The sequence below is a fragment of the Pollicipes pollicipes genome, unplaced genomic scaffold (assembly GCF_011947565.3).
Source record: "Pollicipes pollicipes isolate AB1234 unplaced genomic scaffold, Ppol_2.1 Scaffold_6138;HRSCAF=7277_pilon_pilon_pilon, whole genome shotgun sequence".
NCBI classification, from domain to species: Eukaryota; Metazoa; Arthropoda; class Thecostraca; order Pollicipedomorpha; family Pollicipedidae; genus Pollicipes; species Pollicipes pollicipes.
Window position 1 is genome coordinate 28,131,591 of NW_023596818.1, and position 25,229 is coordinate 28,156,819.

The window sequence follows — 25,229 nt, forward strand, 5'->3', positions numbered from 1 at the left end:
CCCCAACTGAGCTAGCACCCAACCCGTAAAAGCACGGAACTCAACCACGCCCACCCAGCCTCAACCCAATATCAGGAAACCCCACTTGCGTACAATATCATGAACCGAGTGCTGCCCTGCTTCGACTCAAGATCCATGTAATCAGAACCCCGCACCACCTAACAGCCCATCAGCACTGCAGACCGCAGACAGTCCTGCAGACTCCACACGTATATGTTATCGTCCAGCTGGTCCCAAGGCGCAAGACGTCTTGTACGGCGTGGCACCAGCTGGACGATAATATATATGTGAGGGCTGTCGGCTGTCATCATGTGCAATATGCCAAAAACTGAGCTTACAGAACCAGACAGCTTCAGCATCCGATACTGTTAAGCTTGGTCGATATGTTGCAAAGCATATCTTTCGTGAGTAGTTAATATGCGGAGATCCACTTATTTGTTTTCGAAGACTAATAATTCGCAGATAAAATCATGTCAAAGACAACGAGCAATCTGCTATGCAAGCAGAAACACACGAATAAAATTAAATACTCGCATCTCTCATGTGTTAATTAATTTCCTATCACAAGACGTTTTGTCTGCCCAAGAAAACACGCAGTGTCATGATGGAGTGATGTTACCTTCAGAGAGTGAAGAAGTGCCAGCCCGCACAGTGCTTCAGATAGCGTTTTATCGTTTTCCCAAGCTACTGGAAATGGGTGTTTGAAAGCTGAGGTTGCGGCATTCGCGTTTTTGGAAAATGCACCGTTGACAAATGGTAAGCTCATCATTATCATTTGAGGTTATTATTTTTTGTTTTGACTCATCATTCCGTAACGCATGCTTTTTCGAATTGCACGTGTTTGACCATTAAATATGGGTATTCATTCGATAAGAAAATAATCAATTTCTCACTCTCCCCTGAAAGCAGCCGTATGTGAAGTTAACCGCCGAGCTCTTCGCATACGGGGGGAGCGGGGGGGGGGGGGGGGGGCAGTGCAGCCATGGGTTTGATGAATGGCTTGGCACTGTATGAGCCATCACGGCTGAAGGTCAGTGGAGTGTCAGTGAAAAAAAACGGACTTCGTCTGATTTATCTTAGTTCTTGGTGAAGCAGTGCGCCCGCAGCTGCCTCACACCATGGGCAGGCAGAGCTGCCTGAACCTGCGTCCAGAGGTTGCAAATACATTCGGTTCTGGGCAGCGTAACGGATGCGATGGGGCGGACAAGTGAGAAAATAATAGTTCACGTAAGACTCGCTCGCCACGCCCTCACAGACGTAGTTCTCTTTAGCAAATTGTTCAGAAGCCGTTGTCGAAGCACCGTTGGAAATAATCCTATAAAGGAATTTCGAAAGCGTACAACTACCACAATGTATCTCATTGGGCACAAACATTTTTCCATGCAGATGGGATTCGCGGCAGCATTATTCTGCAAGTCACGTGTCCGATAATGTCAGATTAGGTTTATGGATGCGAGCACCTTTACCCTCATGCCGCCTCAATATTTAAGACCAATGCACATTTTGCCATGTAAATTGATGCACACATGGATTTATCATTGCCGGTAGAAAAGCATAAAGTGGCATCCGAAAATACTAAGCGGTTTAAATATTGTAAGAAGTCCCTATGTTTGACATTTTTTCAGCCTAATGGACTCGTTTTAGACTGGTTTGGTATTCGTAAACGCAATTCAGAACCAGACCCAGCTGGATCGACTGAGCTATCTGACTCACCGCATCATCTGCACCGTCACCCTCGGCTACACAATCAACTGTGCCAACTGTGCCACCCTCACTGGACCGTTACCTGTCCGCATTTCCTGGGATCTTACGGCGCACTTCCAGGGGACTGCTGCCAGGTGATTTTCCCCAGGTCAGCCCGCGCCACCTTATACAGGCCAATGCCGTCACTGGTGACCGGTCACTATCGCCCTCCACTCCTCCCCCCCCCCCTTCACCCGCCGCTGGTTTGTTCATGAAGTACCCCACCAGTGAATGAATGGCACCAATGCCCGTGGGGGTCGAAACTGGCCTTTGATAGAAACATGGAGCAATAGAGACCATAATCACGTTAACATTCTAGTCAAAGATTCTACGTTCCAAATCTCGCAGACAGCGTTATCAGTAGTTCAGCGTCGTACACTGCAATCCCTGACTGGGAGCTGGCGGCACTGGAGTGGTTCTCAAACCGCATCATTTGTACTTGGTTTCAGCTTACGGTCGGGCTGTGCCACGGGGTCGATCACCGTGTAGGGGGTTCAGCTTGAGCTGGTGCCGTGTAGGGGGTTCAGCTTGAGCTGGGGCCGTGTAGGGGGTTCAGCTTGAGCTGGTGCCGTGTCGAGGGCTCGGATCGAGCTGGTGCCGTGTAGAGGGTTCAGCTTGTGCTGGTGTCGTGTAGGGGGTTCGGCTTGAGCTGGTGCCGTGTCGAGGGCTCGGATCGAGCTGGTGCCGTGTCGAGGGCTCGGATCGAGCTGGTGCCGTGTAGAGGGTTAAGCTCGAGCTGGTGCCGTGTAGGGAGTTCGGCTTGAGCTGGTGCCGTGTCGAGGGCTCAGATCGAGCTGGTGCCGCGTCGAGGGCTCGGATCGAGCTGGTGCTGTGTCGAGGGCTCAGATCGAGCTGGTGCCGTGTAGAGGGTTCAGCTTGAGCTGGTGCCGAGTAGGGAGTTCGGCTTGAGCTGGCGCCATGTCGAGGGCTCGGATTGAGCTGGTGCCGTGTCGAGGGCTCGGATCGAGCTGGTGCCGTGTCGAGGGCTCGGATCGAGCTGGTGCCGTGTAGAGGGCTCGGATCGAGCTGGTGCCGTGTAGAGGGTTCGGCTTGAGCTGGTGCCGTGTAGGGGTTCGGCTTGAGCTGGTGCCGTGTCGAGGGCTCGGATCGAGCTGGTGCCGTGTCGAGGGCTCGGATCGAGCTGGTGCCGTGTAGAGGGCTCGGATCGAGCTGGTGCCGTGTCGAGGGCTCGGATCGAGCTGGTGCCGTGTAGAGGGCTCGGATCGAGCTGGTGCCGTGTAGAGGGTTCGGATCGAGCTGGTGCCGTGTAGAGGGTTCGGATCGAGCTGGTGCCGTGTCGAGGGCTCGGATCGAGCTGGTGCCGTGTAAAGGGTTCGGATCGAGCTGGTGCCGTGTAGAGGGTTCGGATCGAGCTGGTGCCGTGTAGAGGGTTCGGATCGAGCTGATGCCGTGCCAGACTAACGTGTGAGGACCGCACTGTGGCTTTCCTCGGCTGCATTGGATCAAAGGGCCGCTACAATACCAGAGTTTATTTTAAGGTTGAGGCAGTACCATAGGAACATTTCTAATCTGTTTGTCAGTTTGGCACTGTTGGGCAAAGCAAACAATCAGTGTTTACGACCAGCGCTGTATGCCAGTATTGTAGCACTGCATATGACTGAACAGCACTTTAATCGTCCATATATTACGTCATTACTTTGTTGAACTGCCAACCCTCCGCCTCCCCTGGCTTCGCACTGGTTACGCTGGGCGGAACCCCTGGTTACGCTAGGCGGAATCCCCCGGGCCCTAGTTACGGTGTATTAAATGTTCCGATGTCGTATGTATTAAATGCATTGTATTATGCTGCATCATGTTTCGTTGCATGATTTCACATGCATTAAATGCCCTGGTGATCTGCCAATTACAATTGTTTATGCCTGGCGGCTAAGATGAAATCGGCATAAAAACAAAAACGTGCAAGCTGCCCGCGCAATACGTATTGAACACCGGGCTGCCTTCTTACCAGCAACAAGTGGACTATTAATGGTAGGTGCGCATATTCACGAGCCGATCAGGTGGAATTCAATGGCAAGGAGGAGCATGTGCTTTGCGAGCTCACATTCAACAAAGTCGTTAAAATTCAGTCGGCGTGGTAGTGAATACGCCTACTAAAGAGCACAGGTACTAGGAAGGAGGATGAGCCCCCGCATTACTTTTCACCTGCGCCTATGCGGCGGCCGGCTGGCGTCCTACGCTGAGCACTGATTGTTGATTGTTTTTTTACAGGGTGAAGTAGCGGCGCTATGGGGAACTGTAATTAATACAGAAAGCCCGTCTTTATTATGCGGCACCGATGTCGCCGCGGAAAACCGAACAAGTGGCAACGGACGCCAAAACACAGCGAGCCATGAACCAGGCTCACAAAGAGGCGCGGGTCGCCCATTTTTTTAGGCCCCTTTTTCCCTTGTCCCTTTGCTGTCTCTTGACCCTTCGCTCCTTTGTTTGAACGTGATGCACAAACAAACTAATCTCAGAGCTAGAGTTAATGCAATTGTTGAAGCGCACTGCCAGTTTTATGAAACACACATAAATTCAACAGTTATTCAACAGTTATATAGTCAACGTTGTTAAACAACGGACTCGCCACGCTCACCACACACTTGCACCACCGGCGGCGGCATAACCACGGAGTGTAAGGCCGTGTAAGATCAAAATGCATTGTAATGTCTGCCGCGTACATCATCGTACTAGCCGCTAAATTTTATGCAACAAGCTCGCTGGTGACGTACATCTACTAACAAGTCACGTACGCTACTGACAATTGTTTTTCTTATCGGAACGAAGACAGCCCGACGTCCCTGCCGCCTTATGGCAGATAAGTTTCGCGTGTACATGTTCACCTCTCAGGCTGTTGGATTTTGATGGTTTGCCGCACGGGTTTACAAAGCACAGTATCATGTTCGACATAAAGGTCTACGAAGCCGGCTCGCTGGTCACGTGCACCTCCCGGTGACGGATTTTGCGTTATCTGTACGAATATTTTGATGCTCCGGTTGCCCGCAAAACGCCCGGCACCTAGCGGCCCAGCGCGCATTAAAATCTCAGCACCAGTGACGTCACGCTGAACGTCGGGAGAAGGTGAAGCGAAAATCACCGGGATGTTTCACCTCTCTTACGCGGCCTTGCTTCCGCCATGTGAACGCAATATATTGACGGCCATCCAGCGTGGTGAGACGGCCTTAAGCGTCTCGCCACTTCAAATTGGTATAATGGAACACACTTCACATACTCGGAAGTCGGTGCTCAATCACATTCACACTCTACAAAACCAGATACATTTTAAGGGGAAGAAAATAAAAGTAAAAGACTAAAGAAATTTACTCGAATGCTCTTTAAATGATAGGTAATGCTTGGCCTGAAGGTTAATATTTCTCTCTGGAATGTTCCACTTAGTCATTTCAATGGTGTACCTACATACCCCTTAACCGCCCTTCATTCGCTATGAGTTCTCATTCTGCCATCCGAAAATAAAGCCAGTACGCGACATTACACGAAGAACGTCATTTGATGCAAGGAATGCAAGCCACACGACCAGAACACTCCGACGTTTAGAATGAATGCTTTGAGATCATGCTTAATTCTTTTCGTTGTTTTGAAACATAACGCAAAGCTAACTGATAAATTACGAATTATTCATCACGCGCAGCTGTTGCCACGCCGAGTTCTAACGGTGAGATGCATTGAGGCTAGAGTGAACGATACGGATGCATTCTAGATAGCTATCTACCCTTTCTTTAATGTTATGCAGAACTACGCAGTCCCGACCTGGTTGGACTAAAAGTGAACTGTCTGTTTCAACCTAACTCGAAATTTCTGTGTGTGACCAAAAAATGCAATTGTCAATACTGTCTGCCAGCCAAGTCCAAGCAAATGGAAAAGAGTCTGACAGTTGTCATGACAACACAGAAAAAGAGATACAGCAGCAAGCCTGGTGCGACCGCAAACCCCACATGCCGATGCAATTCCTAGAAATGAGCTATAAAAGTCTGCTTACGTTGCAGTATATTGGAGGTCAGAATCCTGGTGGTTCCTCCTGCATCTGCCCGTTGCAACGCGCCCAGATTTCGTCGCATGCACTACAGTGCGCTGGTATTTTTCCTACCATATGACAAATATGCTTAAGCAAGCAGTGTCAAAACTGCAGATAGGGTGTGGCCGGGGCACCGGGCGAGAGGCGAAGCTACAAAATTGCTGCATTGTGTTTTACCGACGTTTGAAAACCTGAGAGAAAGCCATTACAAGCGACTCACAGCCGTGGCAGGACGCCAATGAGTGGATCACTGCGGAACGGGCACAGACGGGAACACTCCGCAAGGGACAAATGCAGTCCCAGGAAAAGGGTACATTCCACAATGCCGGCAATCTGTCAGGCGTAGCGGTGTGTTCAAAAACAAGAGCCAGATCCGAGAGGCGTCAAATGGACTGAAATGCTGTCTCCCCAATACCCTAATGCCACTCGCTAAACGGTGCACCAACCCTCGTGACGTAGCCGTCGATAACAAACATGCTTGTTTCAATAGTAAACAAAACCAAACGAGACCGTAATAATCATGTGGTGTGTTGACGACGTTTGGCCAAGAGGACAAGACGGGATAACCAACAAGGTGTTGCGCGCGTGATCCATCTATGTTCAGGGAGCGGGAGAAATAATGTTAACGTCGCGTTTTGCCAGGCATGTAATGTGGTGGTTGCGTGCGTGAAACTGAGGGGCGAATTTGGTGGAAAGCTGCGGAACGTGAACCACGGTTTTAAAATACGGAAGCATGCATGCAATGCAATCGCCAACTGCACTAAACCCAATTTGGTTGACTCGGTACCTCACGTCTCGATCCGTTTCTTCACGAAGAATCCTTCAAAGGAGGGTGTATATTTCTGTATAAATGTTTTCAAACACTGATTCAGGTCATCGCGTCCAGAGATTGTTTGTCAGTGATCTGACATCAGCAACCGGTCTCCGCGCTAGCTGTTAGAATCAGTGTTTAGGCCGTGAGCAGGTTGTTATGCTCAGTGCGTGGCAACTGACACAAGCATTAACAGAGCGGTGAATGACTAACCGACGTGAACACCGGGCTTCACCAGGGGGTTCCAGGCCGTTTCAGGGGCCGCCACCTGAGCAGTTTCAGCTAGCTCGACTTCTCCGCCCAGTGACTGACAGAGCTTTGCCATGCAAGTCCATGCTCCTTGGCATTTACGATTAAAGTTAAAAAGGTCGCTAAAATGTACCCATTCCCATATCAAGTTGTTCACGCTCTTTTCAAACCACTTCATCCCCGAGTGTTTGCCACCCCCCTTTCTCTCCCCCTCCAGGTAATCTGCTTGTGGGGTAGCGTGCGCGTGCGCGATTGAGAACACAGCGCGCCTGAGATCGTGACACCTGAGTTTAAGAAAACACACGCGTTACGTGACTATTTCTCTGGGTCCATCACGACGGCGCTGCGAGAGTTGCATCTCTGATAGCCGTACAGCAGCTTCAAGCGTCGATGGCGAATCACAAGATCTTGAAGTCGATGACGAATAGAAATGTCTTTACGTCGGCGCATCAGACGGTGAAGCACGCATGTCGCGTCTGCCCGTCATGACGCGGCACCTGCCACACGGCATCTGTCATGGTACGAAACCTGTCCTACGGCATCTGTCACCTGTCACACGGCACCCGTCACGGCACGGCACCTGCCACACGGAATTGGTCATGGTACGACACCTGTCCTACGGCACGCCTGTCCTGCGGCACTTGTCACGGCACTGCACCTGTCACACGGCATCTGTCACGGCACGGAACCTGTCACACGGCATCTGTCACGGCACGGCACATGTGCTACAGCACTTGTCACGGCACGGCACCTGTCACATGGCATCTGTCACGGCACGGAACCTGTCACACGGCATCTGTCACGGCACGGCACATGTGCTGCAGCACTTGTCACGGCACGGCACCTGTCACATGGCATCTGTCACGGCACGGCACCTGTCACATGGCTCTGTCACGGCACGGCACCTGTCACATGGCATCTGTCACGGCACGCCTGTCACTGACCCGAATCGGCGTAAGTAGTTCCAGGCGCGGTCGAGGTTGCCGCCCAGACAGCCGTCGTCGCGCACGTAGCCGCAGTCGATGACGTTCTGTTCGCTGAAGTCGAGCCGCCGACGGCCCGGATTCTGGATGGCCAGCCGGTCTGCGGCCGTGGTGGCCGTGGAGAAGGCCCACGAGGCGCCGCACCAGCCCTGGTCCTCCACCGGCCCGATCAGGCCTCGCCACTCGCGCTTCGTGCGGGCGTCGAACGAGCGCGGCAACAGGCTCGGGTCGAACACCTTCGTGATGGGGTACATCTGGTTGATCTGCGACAGGAAAAGGAGACAGCTGAAGCTGAACACCTTCGTCAAAAAGGTGTATGCATTATATGCGCCGTCGATATTTGCAGAAAGACAATGCGTGCGTAGAACGCAGATATTATAAACAAGCAGATGTGCGGTATCTACAGCAAGCAGCGGGATGGATGGGTTGCCATTAAGAAAGGCTTGTAGCATTAAGCACAATAGTACTGCGATAGGGATATCTGGGACCCACAGCTTAATATCTGCTTCGAGGAACACGCGTCCCAAATTGATAAATTAACCAGTCATTAGTACATTTTGCACAACATGGATGAACGATAACAGGTTTGAAGACATTCTCCTGAAGACATATGACAGACCGGCATTCTCCCGCGGACAGAAGTGGGGAAACGTCAGCACCCGGCCGCTCACCATGTCGTTGGGGTAACGGGTACCGAGCAGATACTGGAGGCCGCTGTTGAGCTTCTTTCCCCAAAACTGAGAGTAGTTGCTGGCCCTCCAGCCGTAGGCGTCCTGGCTGTTGATGTCGCCGATCAGCTCCGGCTGCACTAGGCACTTGCTGGTGTCGCACATCAGCTCGGCGAGCGTGTCGCTGACCTTCACGCACTTGCTGCGCGCAGCACATTTAGCAGCACGTTAGAAACACGGCAGGAATGTAAGGAATGCACGAATCTTTCGCTGGGTACAAGGGTCTTATAGGTGTTCTGAAATTTGGACCCAAGCATGTTTACAAATATGTTAACAAACGGTCGTTGCTCTGGTTTTACAAGCTGCTATGTTTTCATCAAAGATCATCATTCGGGGCCCACTGACGATTTGCCGGCACCTTTCCAATGATGCGAAAACAGTCATCAGTTTTGGGCGCGCTAATAAAAATTGTTTATGCTCGTTCCCACTCATTACTGCTAGATTTGAGCGCGTGTATTCCTGGGTGTTGCTTAGGGAACACGACACAGGCCAAGATTATTCATGAGCTCACCAAATATTGCAGTTCTCTTTAACGCTCTGCTCGGGCAGAAGTTTTCTTCCTCTGTGATTGCATCCAGCTAAAAAGGGACGCGAAAGCGTACTGTTAACGATAGGAAGAGCTAGTTTAACTCCTTAGCCCCTAATTAACCCCTTATTTGTTTCGGCACCGTGCACTTTAAAACAACGTCCCAATGGTCAAAATGTCACCACCCAAAATATAACCTGCGATGAGGCAATCTAACGGTTCTCATATAAAAAGCATGCGTCATCAGTCTGTAGCATGCTACAGAAGAGGAAGGAATGCACATCAGTTTACCAATAAAATAATAAAAAAACGCCGCCTCAGCGGTCGGCACACAATTGGTGACCTCAGTTGGCGAAGGACAGTGCCATTGCCTGTCTTCATGTCGGTGGAAGCCGCCGCCAAGCGTACCAGGACAGGCCTCAGAATCCGTCCCAGTGACGTCACGTACCGATCACGGGATCGGGTCCCTTCTCGCCCAGGCAGTAGGAGAAGTAATCTGGACAACAGTCGCCAGAGGCGCCACGGTCGCAGAATTCATCGCAGTAGCAGAGGGTGTCCAGGATTGGACTGCTGCAGTCGTCCAGTCGGTCCGGACAGCAGTTCCCTGCAAGGCACGATGCAAGGTACGCAGGTCACCACATCAGGGGTCAGAGTCTCCTCTGTGATCGCCGGGTCTCAGCTTTAATCAGGTTAATGCCACCGCGTAGGTTTAAAGGCGCTGATGTCAAGTTCGACGCATTGACGATCAGGGTCGTCAGACCAGAACTCTGCCACGTCACAAAGGTCACAAGATCGGAGGTGTGCATATGTCAAGGTTACCAAGTCAAAGGTGCATGGCTCATGGACACCACTCGTCAGAACAAAGGTGATAATGCCTTACACAAAAGTTTTATTGGTCAAGGACACCGGGCCAAAGTGATGACGTTGAAAATGTGAATACTCTAGCGCCAATCACTGACCATGCGCCATACAGCGTTCTACGTCAGGCGCATGCATTCACGCATGAACTGATATTGCGACAAGGCGAGTGTCGCACCAACATACCAACTTCAAAGTTCATGTGACGCAACTACGATGCCTAAAACCAACCAACTCGGCCAAGTTTATGTAGTCCGCCGATCATCACGAATTCAGGTGGGGATGAACTCAATGCAAATTAAATGGTACAAGTGGCAGAGAGCGAATGATGCTACAATTTTTGACTCGAAAAATTCTGAATTGTTGATAAAGGACACTGAATTATCCTGAAATGCCCCATCGCAACGTTCAGAAAGCTCTGTTCACAATCGCCGTGCCTGAATTATCATCAGTCTGAGACCCCTCTAACAAGAAAGACGTATCTGACAGGCTCAAGTCCTGGGACTTTTCAAATTTTACGAGGTCTTAACGAGGCCCGTCAATTCTGTTTCTGCATGTTTTTAAGATCTCAAGACGTCTTGGCCGTTTCAAAAACTTGGTATATTTCGCATAGCTAAGGCAGAAGTATTAGTCTCATTCCTCGGAGGAAAACCAGGAGAATGGCGATATAGTTGGGCTGATATTTCGGCAACATGCCTTTAAAGAAACAATAGCAAAAAGTGAATTCAAAATTGCCTACCGATCATTCTACTCGATTTTTCAGGTTTTTTTAAAACAGCAAGCCACAGTTTTTATACAGGACACCAACATTCAGGGGATTAAACAAAGAGCGATTACCAACCATTACCGCGATACAGTGCCTATCTAACAATTAGAATGTACGAACATACGTGTACATGCAAACGAATTCAAGCAAATAGGTATCACTCCTCACGCTTCATCGATATATTTCGGATCATGTCTCGTGGTCTTCGACCGTCCCAGGCCCCTCGACATTTTGCAGCCTCCCATGGCTTATGTGGGTTGATTGATTGACGCCAATGAACCTCTTTCCCGCGCAGATATATTTTTGCTGCTTCCAACCTCGCAGCGACCTTTTATGTGCGCTATATCGTGTGGTACGATAACGCACACAAAACAGACAAATTTTTGTCAGCCACTGCCACCTCGAAAATTGCTAGTTGGAATTTCTACCGGAAAACGGCAAGCGATTCGTCACAACGTGGTCTTAATGCACTTGAAAATATTTGTTTAAACTCTTTTCAGACACGTCTATCAGAGGCGCACCCAGCATACTAAAAACGGGAAACGGAGAAGTCTGTGATGTTAAAGGGGAAGAACATCGTTCGACCAATGAACGTGCCGAAATGTGCACGGACAGCGCAAGTCGTGTGATAAGGAGCTCGACATAACCACAATGCGATTGCTCAAACTGCACTCATTGATATCTCACACTGTTGTACAACCCTCTTTTTTTATTGCATGTGCCACGGAACTAGCTGTAAACTACCTATCTTGTAACCCGGCCGCCTCTGGGATCGGGAGAATCATGGAGCACCAGATGTTCAGTGGTTCGAGGCAGTGCACGGAGAGGCACAGTTAAATGTTCCACCTTAGCTTGGGATTTTAGCTGACATGACCAGTTTGGAGACCACTGAGTGCATTTTACATTCCTGCCCTTCTTAAGACTGAAAACCCTCTGGTTTCTGAGCTTGTCGCCTGCGAACTTGTGTAGACTTTTCAAGGTCACACAGACATGCACGACAACATACAGGCGTCACGCTAATACTGCAACTCATTGGCCATGTGGTGCTCAAGGTCAAGAAAAAATACAACATCTGTCCGTCTCTGACATTCATCGGCACGATATCTAGCATCCACAGAGTACCATTGACCCTTAACCAGTTCACTGCATTCCGAGTTTCGAACGCGGCTCACGGGTTGCGCTATACAATAGCACCATAACCAATATGTGAATGCAAGTGAACATTTCAGATATCACTGACCAATCTGCACGAACACCACGATAGAGGGCCAAAGCGGAGCAATATATTTGGTTCAACAAACACCTACAGCGCCACCACGGCCACCTCTCGGGAGATGTAAGTACCACAAGTGAGTCAGTGCACCGGCTGCAGTGATAATTCTAACACGGCCAGTCTGGCAACAACATTACGTCATGCAGACGTTTCATGACGTAATCAGTTACTGATGTATTAAGCAGCACACTTACGACGTAGTGAACTTTTGTGGTCTGAACAGTCTTTAACACTAACAACAACAAAACAACAAATAAAAGTGAGCTCATTTCCTCATCTAAGTGCTTTCCTCAGTACTTTTAAATGTGGAACAACTCCTTTGAGAGCCCTGCAATCAGCACTAAACTCCGAGGTGGCAATGGGACGCAAATAGCCAGCGGCGAAGCGGCACTGTTTCAGGCCCGAGTGTTGAACACCAGGGGGACGTACTCGAAATGCAGCAGCGGGCTCAGAACAGGGATTATCTGCATACAAGGTATAGGAGGCACTGTTGCCATTTTTGGAAAGATTGGTAATCCGGCGTGGTCATTTAGGACCAAGTGAAACGTCAATTTTTTAAAACTTTTCTGAACGATTTCAGCTACTGTACCCTAAACAAGTAGCGTAGACACCAAGACAGTTCGCATACCTTGTTAGAAAAGAACAGGAATATGTGATATTTACCCCAAATTGATGTGATGGGGAAGGGCAAGAGATTCATACGTTGCGTTATAAACGCATAAATACATGTAAATGGTGAATGTAATTTTCACGAAAGCAAATTCATGCATCCATGTACAAAACCATGTAATTTTACATACCATGTAAAATTACATGGTATGCGTCTCTGACACAAAATACAGTTACTAACGTTCTGGGGAGACATCGGTTCTTGGACGGAAGTTATACATATATATGTATATGTATATATATATATATATATATATATATATATATATATATATATATATATATATATCCGAATGGGCTGAGCGAGCTCCCCCTCCCCATTTTCCAAGGTGATCCCGCTCTCCCGTTAAGGTTGCTGCCTGCCACACCAAAATGCAAAACAATTATTCGTACCTGGTAATACGTCCGTCGTGTCGTATATCATGAGCTTTTACAAACCAATTGCAGCGAATATATTTTATTGTCAGCCCTCAGGACCCAAAGCTACTCTCCAACAGATCGCGCGACTTGCCAAGGAAATCATGCCTAAGAAATGCTTAACACGCTTGCTTAAACCATGCTTGAATATGCTCAACCGTTTGGATTGGCATGTAGCCCAGTAAACCGGAATTTACTTTGGAACGAGGACACAAACATCAACAGTGTGGTACGGAGCCCACAGCTAGTTTTCACACGTTTGTTATGAACTGAGATCCACCGGTAAGGTCGCCAGGCGAAGTGCAGCGCTGTTTGGAGTGCTCACTTCGCAAGCGAAGTGCTGTTTGGAGTGCTCACCTGGCTGCGTCCCTCTCAGCCTCTCGCAGTACTGGCCTCTGCGCAGGTCACTGTAGTCGGGCCGATAAGGGGCCTGGCCGAGAGTTGACCCGATGGCCAGGGTCAGTACCAAAAGGTACATCATGACTAGCTGTGTCCTGAAAAGGAAAACCATGAATGATTATCCGAATTCTCGGCAGGATCAGGAATCGCCCGTATCCAAAAAGCAGATATTTGCATTCTTGAAAATGAGGCAAAGACATGGTTTTTTTAATAACTGAACGTGCAGGGTCCAAAGAACTGATATGTGACTGAGTTGCGAACGCATTCGGAGCGTGGGAAACGAGCGATGCTGATAACACATATACACATGTCTTCATATTGCGTTGATTTAGACTCTTCTTTTTGTCATACGTCAACGGGTCATGGCCCCAGAGATCATAAAACTATGCCTTAGTCACCCAAAACTTCCGGACGTTTGCTGTTAAGTGCATGCATCGTCACATTTCCACCAATTAATTGCGTACGTTTCTCGTTTCGCTTCTGTTGGGGCTGGAGTGCTCACCATCATTCTGTTGGGTTTGGAATGCACATGATGAAAAGCAGTTACCATATAGGTAAATGCATATATACATATATATATATATATATATATATATATATATATATGCAAATATATGTCGTATAGAATATCTAGGTCGTATGTTATGAGAATGTTTGTATGTGGGTGTGAGAGCCGCTCGTTGTTTTAAATGATGTTCTACAAGAACGGTGTAGCCCACCCAACGCCAAAAACGTCAAGATCCGTCCCCGCATGCATCCTCCAAGCTTGGAGCAGTGCGCAAAAGCAGGTCTGGAGTTCTTCCGCTATTATCGAGGTAAAATTGAATAGCACGATTGCCAGCAACGGCACATTTGCGCGGTCGTGCGGTTCATAATCTGAAAATGCATTTTTGTCACAAGTAGAAGTTGTATCAAAGAAGTGACGCCTTTTTGTGTTGTTGGGGTAGGCCGCCTTGCACATCATGAAAAGCGGTTACCATGACTATTGCCGGGCATAAAGTAGAAATCATGCCAGAAAATACAAGATCAGGAAGACCACGTAAATACTGGGTGCAGCAGTGACTACGTCACGTCATGCAGATGCTGATGTAAGAAATATCTGCCTTCTTGTGGTGCTTTTCCACAAATGCATAGATATCAAACACCGTTAAATTAGAACAACTAAAATGTGCCCGGTAGGAACGGCAAACACGACTAAGTCAAACCCATATGTGCAGGTGTCTCAGGCCTACGTTACCGTAAAATGTTCGATAGTGACTCAAGTGCAGATGTCAGGTGATAAAGGGTGTGGTTCATTTAAGAGAATCATTAGTTTTATCGGATGCTATTTGACTTAATCAGTATGACTTTATCAGTAGAGAGAGACACTGAACAATGGGGTCGAACTTTTGACGGCAGTCTTCAGTGCTCATTGATTAATTCAGACCTTTGTCTTAGTCATTTAAGTCGAACCATCAGGCCATTTCTGGCGTAGCATGTGTTCGAGTTGCATAAATGAGGCAAGGGTCCCAAGGTCCGTACGATGCAGGGACCCAAAGGTTTGTGCGTATGCATGCGTTCGAAGGTCAGCACGATGTAGGGGTCCCAAGGTCCATACAATGCATGTGTTTCAAGGTCAGTACATTGCTGGGTCTGAAGGTCCATACGATGCATGGGTTCCAAGGTCAGTACGCGGCAGGGGTCCCAAGGTCCGTGCGATGCGTACATTAAAAGGCCCGGGCGATGCATGTGTCATAAGTTCCAGCGGATGCATGGGTCCCAAGATCTAGACGATGTATGAATGGCTACGAGTCCTGCTGTACTCGTTATCTGTCCCAAAATCCGAGCTGGACAAATTCTTGGTAAATTATGATTCTGACCTAAAATCGGATAGCTGGAGCCCGGAACAAGTCTGGTCAAGTGACGGTTGTATCACATAGTTTGCAAGCTCTGCTGCCGATCGGAAGTCTCAGGTCAGCGGTAGTTTTCAAAAATCCCGCCTATTGTAACCTACACTTTAACCAGCTTTACTGTCCTGCATGCGCTGAGCGTTACAATAGTTGTGACAATGCGAGAAAACACGCATGCAGCGACTCATATTGGCCAGGTGTAAAATTCCGTTCATTCGCGGTCGGTGGGCCGAACATCCTGACGTCCACACCTCCTGACAAGATCTCCAGATGAGGCAAGACATGAAGCCGGGATAAGGACACCCAGGCCCTGCCTGTTTTCCCTTTGCTCGTTCACAGTTTGCCGGGGACCTCCTTTACGACTGTCTTTTGTAGGCTGATAAAGTTATCTTTCCGCAACATTAATTCCGCATCTGAAGGACTATTGGTGCAGCAGGGCCTTGATCTTCAGAAAGCCGCCCGTTAAATGGGGGTGAGCGCCCAGTCCCGTGAAATGTCGACCATTCACGGTGACACTCATGCACGCACCCATCCACACAAAATATATCACCGATGTCACTGGGATCGTTTGTGCCAAGGAACTGATCATTCCAAGGAGCTGGCCTGAATTTAACAGGTCGGTTAACTTTTGAGCAGCGGTGCAGCTTCGGAAAATAGGCTGGATGTCGGGGAAGGAAGGTGGGGGGGGGGGGGGGGGGGGCTGAGCGGGCCAAGAAGCTAAACCTTACCTCGAAATGCGTCAATAGACGACTCTCTCCTCGTATTCAGCCCAGCGCCCTTTCAAAGTTGGGTGGAAAAGGGCTGGAGCGCTCCCCCCGCCAAACGCAGCTGAATAGGAAGCTACACCCTTGCTGTTGCGTTACACCTGTAATTGCTGTGGTAATTTCACGTTATATTGATCACACATAGCGTGCCACGCAGCAACTTGAATGCAAACATTTTGCGAAACATATGCACCAATAGAGTCATGCCCTTTGTCGAATGTCGCCCCCATTTGCCATTTTGCGGCCCCTGGAGACTTCTAGGGATGGGTAAGGAGGAAGAACACCAACCGGTCGTTGCCGAAGCGAAAATACAGTTTGTTCACGACGTGGCATTTCGAATCATCGTGAAATTTCCTCCTATTCTAACTGATTGGGATACAGATGTTTGACCACTATCATATGTTACAAGTGTGCCCATTCGGGCTTGCATCACATCCAGCAAATTTTCATGGGCCTGAATTCAAAGCGGGACAACTAGTGCATTTCATACCTGTCGTTCAACATCAATAAACACGGTAAAGAAGCCTCCATCTCGGGAGAATTCATAGCACCATTCGTTTACTTCACCGATAACTAATATTTGACCTGACTAACAACTGGCCAGCGCTGAATCTGTCAACACTCCGTTACTTGCAAGCCGACCCCTTTTAGGGTCGAGCTAATGCATTTGTAAGCCACTAAAAGACCTCCTAAAAACTTCCGCTGATATGTCGTAGTGTGCAGAAGTTGCACGATGTGCACCAGCGAGCCATGATGGTGACACTTGAGAGCAACAGATCACCTTTAGCGTTCCAGAGCGACGAGAACAATTCCTTGTAACACGCGGCCCGTTTTTATCTGTGTCGGACGCACCGGCGCAGGGCCGCTGAATCCAGACCGATTCCGGTGAGCGTGCTGATCAAAAGTTCTCGGTTCGTGTATACAGGAACAGCTCCAATGGCATGGCATTTCTACACAGTTATGGCGTTCCGACAGCCACATACGCCAAACACCGGGCATGCCTCGTAAGCCACGAAGGATGTGTTTATCTTCGGCCGGGCCTCATCCGTGGCGCGCCGCCCCCGTGGATCAGTCCCATGCCGGGCCCGGACGGAGACGCAGCCTCTGCGCAGGCCGGGTGGTGACACGCCGGCGCCGTGCCCGACACGGACTTCAGGAATGCCTCCCAAATACCGCGGCATGGGTGTGATGTCCTGTTTATATTAGGGGGCGGGGGGGGGGCAAGCTGCCCATTCCAACTTATAACAGTGGGACTACTATGAGGAGGAATCCTTTTTGGCGTACTCTGAGGGTAGGTCAAGTTATTGTCCCCGCTCATACCCCAACGTATTGAGCTAAGCTACTCCCCTGCGCGGCGGCATGAGTGTGGGAACGCTGCCACTCCCGGAAACCCCACCACAGCTCCACTTCAAAGCTGTGGTTTCTTCAGCACCACAAGGGACGTCACACAAACGCTTCTCGTAATTTTCCACGAACGTGAGAGGTCTGAGTGTTCCTTTTTCATGGGACCCTTAGATCGGATCAGGGGGCTCCAGGCGAGCGCGTGTCTGAAGCTGCTCTTCATAGGGTGTCACGAGACATTTGTTACATATCACGGAGGCAAAAACATCTTGTGGTCTAGCAGAATAAACAAATGTGGCTTTGAGGTAAAAGTAGAATCTTTCAAGGCTCAATAACAAATTGGGGGCTAAAAACATAAAAACGGATTCAATTTAGCAAGGACTGAACGTGTTTCATCCAGTTAACGTGAATGACAATCACTTCCAGGTTGGTATGCAACAAATTACAGCTCCCACTTCACCATATTTCCATTGAGTGTTCAGGAAAATTCGACCCCTTACTTTCAAAACTGCTCGACAAAGCTAACCAGCTGTGTAATATTGACAGCATGGTGGACAGGTCTGTTAACATTTCCTCCATACACAGCATAAGCAGTACAAACTTGAACCATACAATCAAAAAAATCGTGGAAAGAGTGAGAACGCGAAGCTGAAAATTGCCCAAAACCCCATCCTCCAAGCAAACGCACGTGCAATCTTCCCATTAATCCAATAAAACAACCAGAAACTCCGCCGGGACACAGATTCTAAAAGCATTATACCATATACTCGTGGATGAACTTTTCCGAATCCCAGTGCAGAAAGAGATGAATTGGTATTCCACGAGGTGATGTTCCACTGCGTATGCACGGTTTTTAAACAGGAGCGCCACAATAATTTTTTCTATGGCCAGGCAAATAGTCATTCTGGCATTTTCGACTATGTATGTTTGTTTTTTGCTTTGCGTAGGTTTTTGATGTCCTTTGTTGCCATGTGGTTACATGCCAGTCATCAGGTTTTAACGTCCTTGATGCCATGTCTTCAATTATGCATTACACAAATTTCGAATTCTGCCAACAGGGAAAGAGCTCAGCAATCAGAACATTTCGCGAGGGGAAAGAGCTCATCGCGTGTCATGCCCCACTCAACGACAAAGTTTGTAAAGCACCGGCCGGTTGCGGCAACACATGGGACGCGCAATCAGCAGGCTTCGCTTGGCTACACGTCCCATCGACGAGAGCAGCAAGATATGACCTCGCAACGCCATGACCTTGAAACTGTCCTAGGCAAGATGAGGACGATATCGCTCGAGTTTGATGGACAACTAACAGCCCAGAGGACATTTCCATAAGCTCACGTGCACGAAAGCATGGGCCAATATGCTTGAAAAATGTTGCTCGCGTGATGAGTGATGCTTTGCAGTAGTGTTTGCAGTGTTTGTTTAGTCTGAAGATAATGATGATCTGCTGCTACACCCACGCACATAACTGCTGGCACTATGGCTCAGCAAACACATGACAAGAAACGTGATTGAAAACACTGCACTTGTTTGTAATCCATCGTCAGGTTTTCATAACAATCGCTGCCAGTAGCCTCCCACGAACAATGCACTAAAACAAAGAACTCACTGTAGACGCTAGACAACTTAATGTACGGCGCGACGGCGCACCCGAGATTGGTCAGTGAGAAATTGCTGCAACGGCTTAATCGACGGAGCTACAGCTGGGAACCTCGCACCGTAACTATGATAGCGAATCTCTGTGAACCACAGGCTCCCACAATTTTCACTGATTTGAAGCGGTGCTCGACTTGACAAACAATCTCAAAGTTTGTAAGCAGCTGACAATGAGCACGTCTGCTAGACGACAAACAGAACACTCCAAGTGAGAGACGTGACCTGACCTGAGCGATATTTGCATGCTCAAATTTGGAAATTGATAATGCTTGCATGCATGGTTTGGACTCAGGGCATCTGCTAAACGAAGCTTATCACGTCACCCCGTACACCCAGCTCAAGGTGTGCCGTTCCCATTCGTCAAACATTTCTGCCTCGTCTTTCTCTCCGACGGACGTGCAGAAGGTCTGGCGCGCCGCGCACTTCCGCAGCAGGGCCGCCTCTCGCAATGCGCGACAGGGCACCCTGAACTACACAGCCCATGCGCAGCCCATCGGCCAAACTGCGGGCCAAACTGCGCAGACCACGCGCAGCCCATCGGCCAAACTGTGGGTCAAACTACGCAGACCATGCGCAGCCCATCGGCCAAACTGCGGGCCAAACTGCGCAGACCACGCGCAGCCCATCGGCCAAACTGCGGGTCAGACTGCGCAGGCCGTTACTCACGATGCTTCAGGCCGGTGAGACGGCGCCAGCCGCTGTGGTATGCAGCCTTTCATCAACTGTTAGGTGAAGAGATAATAAAGGTAAACAATACGCCTCGCTTGAATGGCTTGGCTCTGTCGCCAGCCGGCGTATCCTTTATTTCACCTCGCATTCCAAAGCGTACGCCACGCACGTGTCTTGCAGTAGCGCGGCAGCCAAGTAAAATGTCATGGCGAGGCCGGCACATTGAGTTATATGCGTACACCATTGGTAAGTGGTTACATGCTGCTTTTAGTCGTAACATCGAGTGTCCAATCACGATATGCGATGCTTGTATACATTTGGATAAACAAAATTTGAAGCGCTGTGAACACATTGCTACCAAGCCAAGTTTAACATCTTGATAATTGATAGCATGTTGCGGGTAATAGAATATCTTGCTCGGTTCAGACGCGGTCGCGCTCGGTTTAAACATGGCAGCGCTCGGTTCAGACGCGTTAACGTTCGGTTCAGACGCAGCAGCGTTCGGTTCAGACGCGGCAGCGCTCGAGTCAGACGCAGCAGCGCTCGGTTCAGACGCGTTAACGTTAGGTTCAGACGCAGCAACGCTCGGTTAAGACGCGTTAACGTTCGGTTCAGACGCAACAGCGCTGGGTTCAGACGCAGCAACGCTCGGTTCGGACGCGGCAGCGCTCGGATCAGACGCGGCAGCGCTCGGATCAGACGAGGCAGCACTCGGTTCTGACGAGGCAGCACTCGGTTCAGACGCGGCAGCGCTCGGTTCAGACGCGTTTACGCTTGGTTGAGACGCAGCAGCGCTCGGTTGAGACGTGGCAGTGCTTGGTTCAGACGCGGCAGCACTCGGTTCAGACGCGACAGCACTCGGTTCAGACGCAACAGCGCTTGGTTCAGGCGCAGCAGCGCTCGGTTCGGAAGCGTTTACGCTCAGTTCAGACGCGGTAGCACTCGGTTCAGACGCGTCCAATCCTCGATTCAGACGCAGCAGCGCTCGGTTCAGACGCGGCAGCACTCGGCTCAAACGCAGCAGCGCTCGGGTCAGACTCGTCCACGTTCGGTTGAGACGTGGCAGCACTCGGTTCAGACGCGTCCAACGCGCGAGTCATACGCAGCAGCGCTCGGTTCCGACGCGTCCAACGCTCGATTCAGACGCGGCAGCACTCGGTTCAGACGCGGCAGCACTCGGCTCAAACGCAGCGGCGCTCGGGTCAGACTCGCCCACGCTCAGATGAGACGCGGCAGCACTCGGTTCAGACGCGGCAGCGCTCGAGTCGGACGCGGCCGGTCCAGCGCAGTCGGCACGGTAACAGGTGGCGCTTGGCGATAAGCCACGGCGGCAGGCGCGCGACCGTGACATGCAGCGGCCGGCCTGAGCGGCGCGGGCGCGTCCCGCCGGCGCCGCCGTCACGCTTGTGATTGGGAGGTGTCAACTCTGGCGGCCGCTGCATAGATCAGCTCCGGGGCAGCGCGTGACTGCAAAGGCTTTACTGCGGCCGTGGCCGTTGGCAACAACTTTGAAACACGCCGCGTGTGCTAAGCGGGAGAAAACGACGTGCTTCTAGCCTACAATAGATATGATTTTCGCATTACCCGCAGCGCCACATGTATAACAAAAACCTTGCAACACAATTACGTAAGTAAATAAATATCCATATCACGGTGGTTTAAAATCAGAGACACGCGAGTGGTGAGGAGAAGCAAGTACATGTTTAGTACTGTAAGTACTAAACTGCAAGTACTGTTTTATTGTAGGTTTCAGGTAATTTGAGGTGCAGGGATCGGGACAGGCCAGTGTAGTAAGGTTGCCCACTTTTTAATGGGAAACCCATCCAAGATCCTATGGCTTTCCGTGGTCGATCTGACATTCAGCATAGTCGTTAGATATGCGGGGAGAGATACCTCTCTCGTAAATGTGAAACCTTTTACAGATTAGATAACTTCAACCTTGTCAAATATCTATGAAATTGATTTCGTATGTGGCCTATAGACGCTGCGCATGAAACTAATCGGAGCTCCTAGTGCGCTCCCGAAGATTTCGCAAGGACCCTAGGACCTCGGAACAAACCATGCAAATGGCTTGCATGGATGCAACGCTAAATCGTTGAGATGCACCAATATACATAATGGGCTTTAGTTTTGGGCCACACTCAATCCACCTCTGGTGTGATCACCGGTTCCCTGAGAAAACAGAACTGTTTGGTTTTGTTTTCTGGACGCGGTATGATCAAAGACCTTGGCATTGACAACCATATTGATTTACTATGGCTTCAAGTGACATCTGACGTCATGGAGAGCCTGGAGTCCGGAGAAGTGCATTTGCGGCAAATACGACCCAGGAGTATCGATTTCATGTAAATTAGCTAATTGTGTTGATAAATTTCGGCAAAAGCCAGCACCGGAAATTGCAAAACGGCTGAAAGTAAATAACAGGTCGTCAAACTCAATTTTGTCGTGCCGGGATCAGGAAATGCATCAAAGGCTGTGAGCGGTCCACATGGATTTTATCTCCAGTGGGCCCCCGATACACGACTGATTCGGGTGCTGAGCACGTGTCCACATTTTCTTGACCGCTTATTGACATGCTTGTTGGTTGGTCGGTGACAGGAAATATGCGCGAAGGACGAGCCGTCTATGTCACGCGGACCATTAAATCCGTCCGACTAAATTCTGTCCACCAAGTTCAGTAGCGACCGAGTGAGGAGACCGGATTCATTCGAAGCGTCTAGAAAAAGCCCGCGGGTCTTACAAATGTTTGTAAACTGTGTGCTTTAACTTATCTTCTACTACATCGCGATTTGGTAAATATATTGTAAGGCAGCAGTAAGACCATTCACACCTAAACACGGACATCCCCGTTGCAAAATAATTGTAGGTAAAAAAATGCTCTTAATTTTTTTAAAAATTTTTTACTATTTAACAATGTGCAAATGACGCCATTGACGCCAGCGCTGGCCAAATGTACTCGCTCCAGTCAATTGATAAAGTTAGAGAAGCATGATGAATGGTACATCAAAACATGTTGAACATCATGCTGTTATTGAGTCACTGGCTTGCAGAAGTTAGATTCAGGAAACATTTGTATGTAACATTTTTATATTTGTTACAATTGCTTAACTAAAGAACTGAACAGCGCTGTGTTTGTCAATGAGGGTTGTTATCGTCAGGTTCCGCATACATTTTCCAGTACATTTATGTATAACACTTTGTGCTGATGTTCAGGAGGGATTAGCGGCAGAATGAATATTGGTTTCGAATTTTGCTTGTAAAGGCCGAATAATGATAACCTTCATTCCCATACATTTTCCGGAAGCTCTTAAAAACTAAAAAGCCTCCATTTTCTTAGGACGGGATATATATATATATATGTATATATATATATATATATATATATAATGTGCGTGTGTGCATATGTGTCTTGCTAAGTGTGACAGTATGTATAGTCTTATTGTTGTTTCTCCACCACGGCGAAGTCCGCGTGCGTGCCCTTGGTCGTTTGTTCTAGGCTTCGTATCGTACGTTTGTCGTTCTCGGTGTGTCGATACAGAACGTTACCAGAGTTAAGTTATTTTCTCAACGCTCCAATCAGTTTCATGATCATTTTCAAGATAATTACTTATCTTTAAACATGTAGTCGGAAGAACAGTACGTATGCAAAAGTGTGGTTTCATCGTATGTGCCTACAAAATACATGTTCGAGACATTTTAAAAATAGCGTTTGCATGATGCATGCTCTAAATCCAGACACAATTCCGGGTGCTTGGAAGTTTTAAATTTTGCAATATCAAGGTAAAATTTTACTGGTCTCGTAAATTTGTAGTAAGGAGGGGGGAGATAAATGCTATCTGTCGGATGGCGTTGAGTGGTAGTGGCGCGGGCCATTTGTTTTTGTGTGTGGTATTTTAGCGTGCAAACGGCTGTGGCGTACAACCAACAATGTACTAGAGAAAACATGCTCCCGAAATGCTCCAATACACAGAAATGCATATTATATATATATATATATATATATATATATATAATGAACATCTCCGACAACTCGCAGGTGCAGCATGAGCCACCCGTGTGGCACAGACCCTGAGGGGCGCGGCCGGCGGGCGTGTCCGGCGGTGACGTACCTGGCTGGCCGCTGGCGGCGTCTCTGGCGCAGCGCTGACCGCACACCCCACGCTGCAGCGGCGCGCCGCAGACTGCTGCGCGCCCGTCCGTCGGCCGCCGGCTGCAGCTGCTGGCAAGTCTGGCCGCCGCCGGCCGGGGCCCTGCTGCACCGCTGGGCTGGGAGTTCGCCGGCCCACCGGCGGAGCGAGCACCGGGTGCTCCTGCTGCCTGATGTTCAGCCTGATCCCTGCTCCAGGAGGACGCGGAACGGGCGGGGTGCGGGGCTCGGTTTGAGTCGCTACCGCGTGAGCTGCGGGACGCGCCGTGTGTGCGTCGGCGAATTCCGCTTCGAACCGGGTTCAGTATCACGGCTACGTCATATTGAACCTGACAGCCCCGGAAGCTTTCATGGTGACCTGTGGTGGAAGAACTCCAGGCCACCGATGTGGATATTGCCGGCACGTATGTGCATACATGTGTCGGCGGTGTCGGCACCGGTCCGCGCCAGAGACTGAACTCCACACCAAGGTCAGGGCCGATGGTCTATCGAAGCGTGCTCACCACGAGAGAAGGCCAGCCGGTGTATCGCAAGTCCTCCGGATACCGAAACGCGTCCAGATTGACATGGGTCTCGAATGCCGGATGTACAACAAACCGGTGTAGGTGTTGGCATCTCGATTGCGATAAGGCGCGTGAGCCTTATCGTATTTAAGCATGCTAATTGATTGTTTGACATGACTGCTAAGCAAGTAATTAGCATGCGCAAACGAGCATGGCCATTTCTTATGTCACCACTGCAGTCCATGACATTCAATTCATTCGTAATGGCATCTTCCGAGCTGTAAGAAAGCTTAACCTAAATGGGTAGAAAAGGTTAGCGGAGGCGGGAATGCTACCCACCGCCACCCTCCCTGAACCAACGTAGCACCGTTCACGCAGCTTCAGTACACAAAAGAACGGATAAAACACACGACTGATGTCGTCAGAAATAGGACGGCCATGATTCTCTGGTTCTGTGTCTGAATCGTTAAAACCATCTCGCATAATGTGCAGATTTCTATCACACCCACCCACCACGAATGGAAAAGAATGCGTCGAATACCTGTTTCTAGCATCATTAAGCATTTCTGTGTCGCCCACCAGCTGTTTTTTGCTGTGTTCGTCGGCCTAGGCCACTCAATCCATCACCACTACCGCCCACAGGCGGCGGGAATGGCGGCGACGCTGCCGGTATTCCGCCCACCAGGAGATACGGATCAGCTGATCCATCAGGCCGACACGCTGACAGGCTCTCCTGTTCGGGCTCATGAGACGGCCGCGAATCCGAGCTGCGGCTGGGAACACAAGCGGCGACTGTGGTCATCGCTAA

The 25,229-nt window shown here is 49.5% G+C and overlaps 1 protein-coding gene across 1 annotated transcript in view; it reads right to left on the bottom strand.

The window, feature by feature from the left end:
• The window catches only part of LOC119105529 (putative peptidase C1-like protein F26E4.3), a 30,473-nt gene extending 6,527 nt beyond the window's left edge, over positions 1-23,946 (bottom strand). Inside the window, exons 1-6 of the mRNA XM_037228993.1 lie at positions 23,881-23,946; positions 13,414-13,550; positions 9,522-9,677; positions 9,059-9,125; positions 8,491-8,689; positions 7,781-8,082 (exon numbers count right to left, since the gene is read on the bottom strand). Of these exons, the coding sequence (XP_037084888.1) occupies positions 7,781-8,082; positions 8,491-8,689; positions 9,059-9,125; positions 9,522-9,677; positions 13,414-13,537 (848 nt within the window). The 5' untranslated portion in view covers positions 13,538-13,550; positions 23,881-23,946. The remainder of the gene's footprint in view (positions 1-7,780; positions 8,083-8,490; positions 8,690-9,058; positions 9,126-9,521; positions 9,678-13,413; positions 13,551-23,880) is intronic.
• Positions 23,947-25,229: the final 1,283 nt, after the last annotated feature.